This window comes from Fonticula alba (genome assembly GCF_000388065.1).
Source record: "Fonticula alba strain ATCC 38817 unplaced genomic scaffold supercont2.14, whole genome shotgun sequence".
NCBI classification, from domain to species: Eukaryota; order Rotosphaerida; family Fonticulaceae; genus Fonticula; species Fonticula alba.
Genome location: NW_009242984.1, coordinates 159,716 through 160,961, shown reverse-complemented (window position 1 = coordinate 160,961; position 1,246 = coordinate 159,716). Strand labels below are relative to the sequence as shown.

The window sequence follows — 1,246 nt, the reverse complement described above, 5'->3', positions numbered from 1 at the left end:
GCCGCTCCTCCCGCCTCTCGCCCGCCCCTCCCCCCCCCCCCCCCCCCCCCCCCCCCCCCCCCCCCCCCCCCCCCCCCCCCCCCCGCCCCCCCCCCCCCCTCCCCCCCCCCCCCCCCCCTGCCCCTCCCAACGCCATGCGCAGGCCCGCCCCGATGCGGATTACTGTCCCTACCTGTACCCGATGGCCACGGCCCTGCTGACGTTCGTGCCATCGGCTGACGACGTGTTGGCGTGCCTTTTCAGCGTCGTGGACACCGGTCTGTCCATGGCCGGCTGGGCCTTCGTCCCGATCGGTCAGCGTGTGCGTCTCTATTCGCTCTTTTTTGCCTGTCCGGACATGGGCGCGCGGTGTGCATGCAGGCCTCTGCACGCAAATGCGCCGACACATCTGCACGCAAATGCGCCGACACATCTGCACGCAAATGCGTCGACACACCCGCACACCCGCACACTCACACACTGGCACGCCTGCACCCATCTCCCCCCCCCCCCCCCGGGCTCGGTCGACACCACAGGAACACTGGCTCTTCGCGCACGTCTTCCACGACCTGGCCATGAAGCATGTGCCGCTGCTGGCGGCGCACTTCCGCCGGCGGCGCATCCGCAAGGGCCCGTGGCTGGCCTACTGGCGCAGCCTCTTTGCATCGTGCTTCCTCGGGCGCCTCGGCGGCACGGGCATCCCAGCGCGCGACCTGACCCTGGACCCGGCGCCCGGGGGCACGGCCGGATCGCGCGACGGGTCGCCCATCACCGGGCCGGGATCCGGCTTCGGCAGCGGCCGTGGCCGCTCCGGCGTCGCCGGCAGCAGCAACTACTCCATCAATGGCTCGCTCGGGTCCCTGGACTCGGCCGGGTCCTCCTTCTCCCCGAACCCGGTGGACCAGGCCACGGCCTCCTTTGTCGGGTCGATGGTGGCCGACCCCGGCCCGGGGGCCGGGCTCCGCATGCTGGACCTGATCTTCCTCGAGGGGCACAAGGCCTTCTTCCGCCTGGGCATCGGCATCCTGCGCATCTACGAGCGGGCCCTCATCCAGCGGAGCCACGACGTGCAAGATGTACGCCGGGGAGGGGGCCCCGTTTTGCTTTTCGCGCTCTTCTTGCACACTCCCCTCCCGCGCGCCTGCCTATCTGTCTGACCCGTGCCTTCGCTCTGTTCCCTCTTTCTTTTGTTCCTCTGGCTCTTTCTCCCTGCCCCCCCCCCCCCCCCCCCCCCCCCCCCCCCCCCCCCCCCCCCCCCCCCCCCCCC

General features: G+C 72.0%; 1 protein-coding gene across 1 annotated transcript in view; it reads left to right on the top strand.

Moving 5' to 3' along the window:
* H696_05794 (hypothetical protein) overlaps positions 1–1,246 on the top strand; it is a gene marked incomplete at both ends in the record, with an annotated part of 11,427 nt that overhangs the window by 1,871 nt on the left and 8,310 nt on the right. The window contains 2 exons of the mRNA XM_009499593.1: positions 143–301; positions 516–1,055. Coding sequence (XP_009497868.1) covers positions 143–301; positions 516–1,055 — 699 coding nt within the window. The remainder of the gene's footprint in view (positions 1–142; positions 302–515; positions 1,056–1,246) is intronic.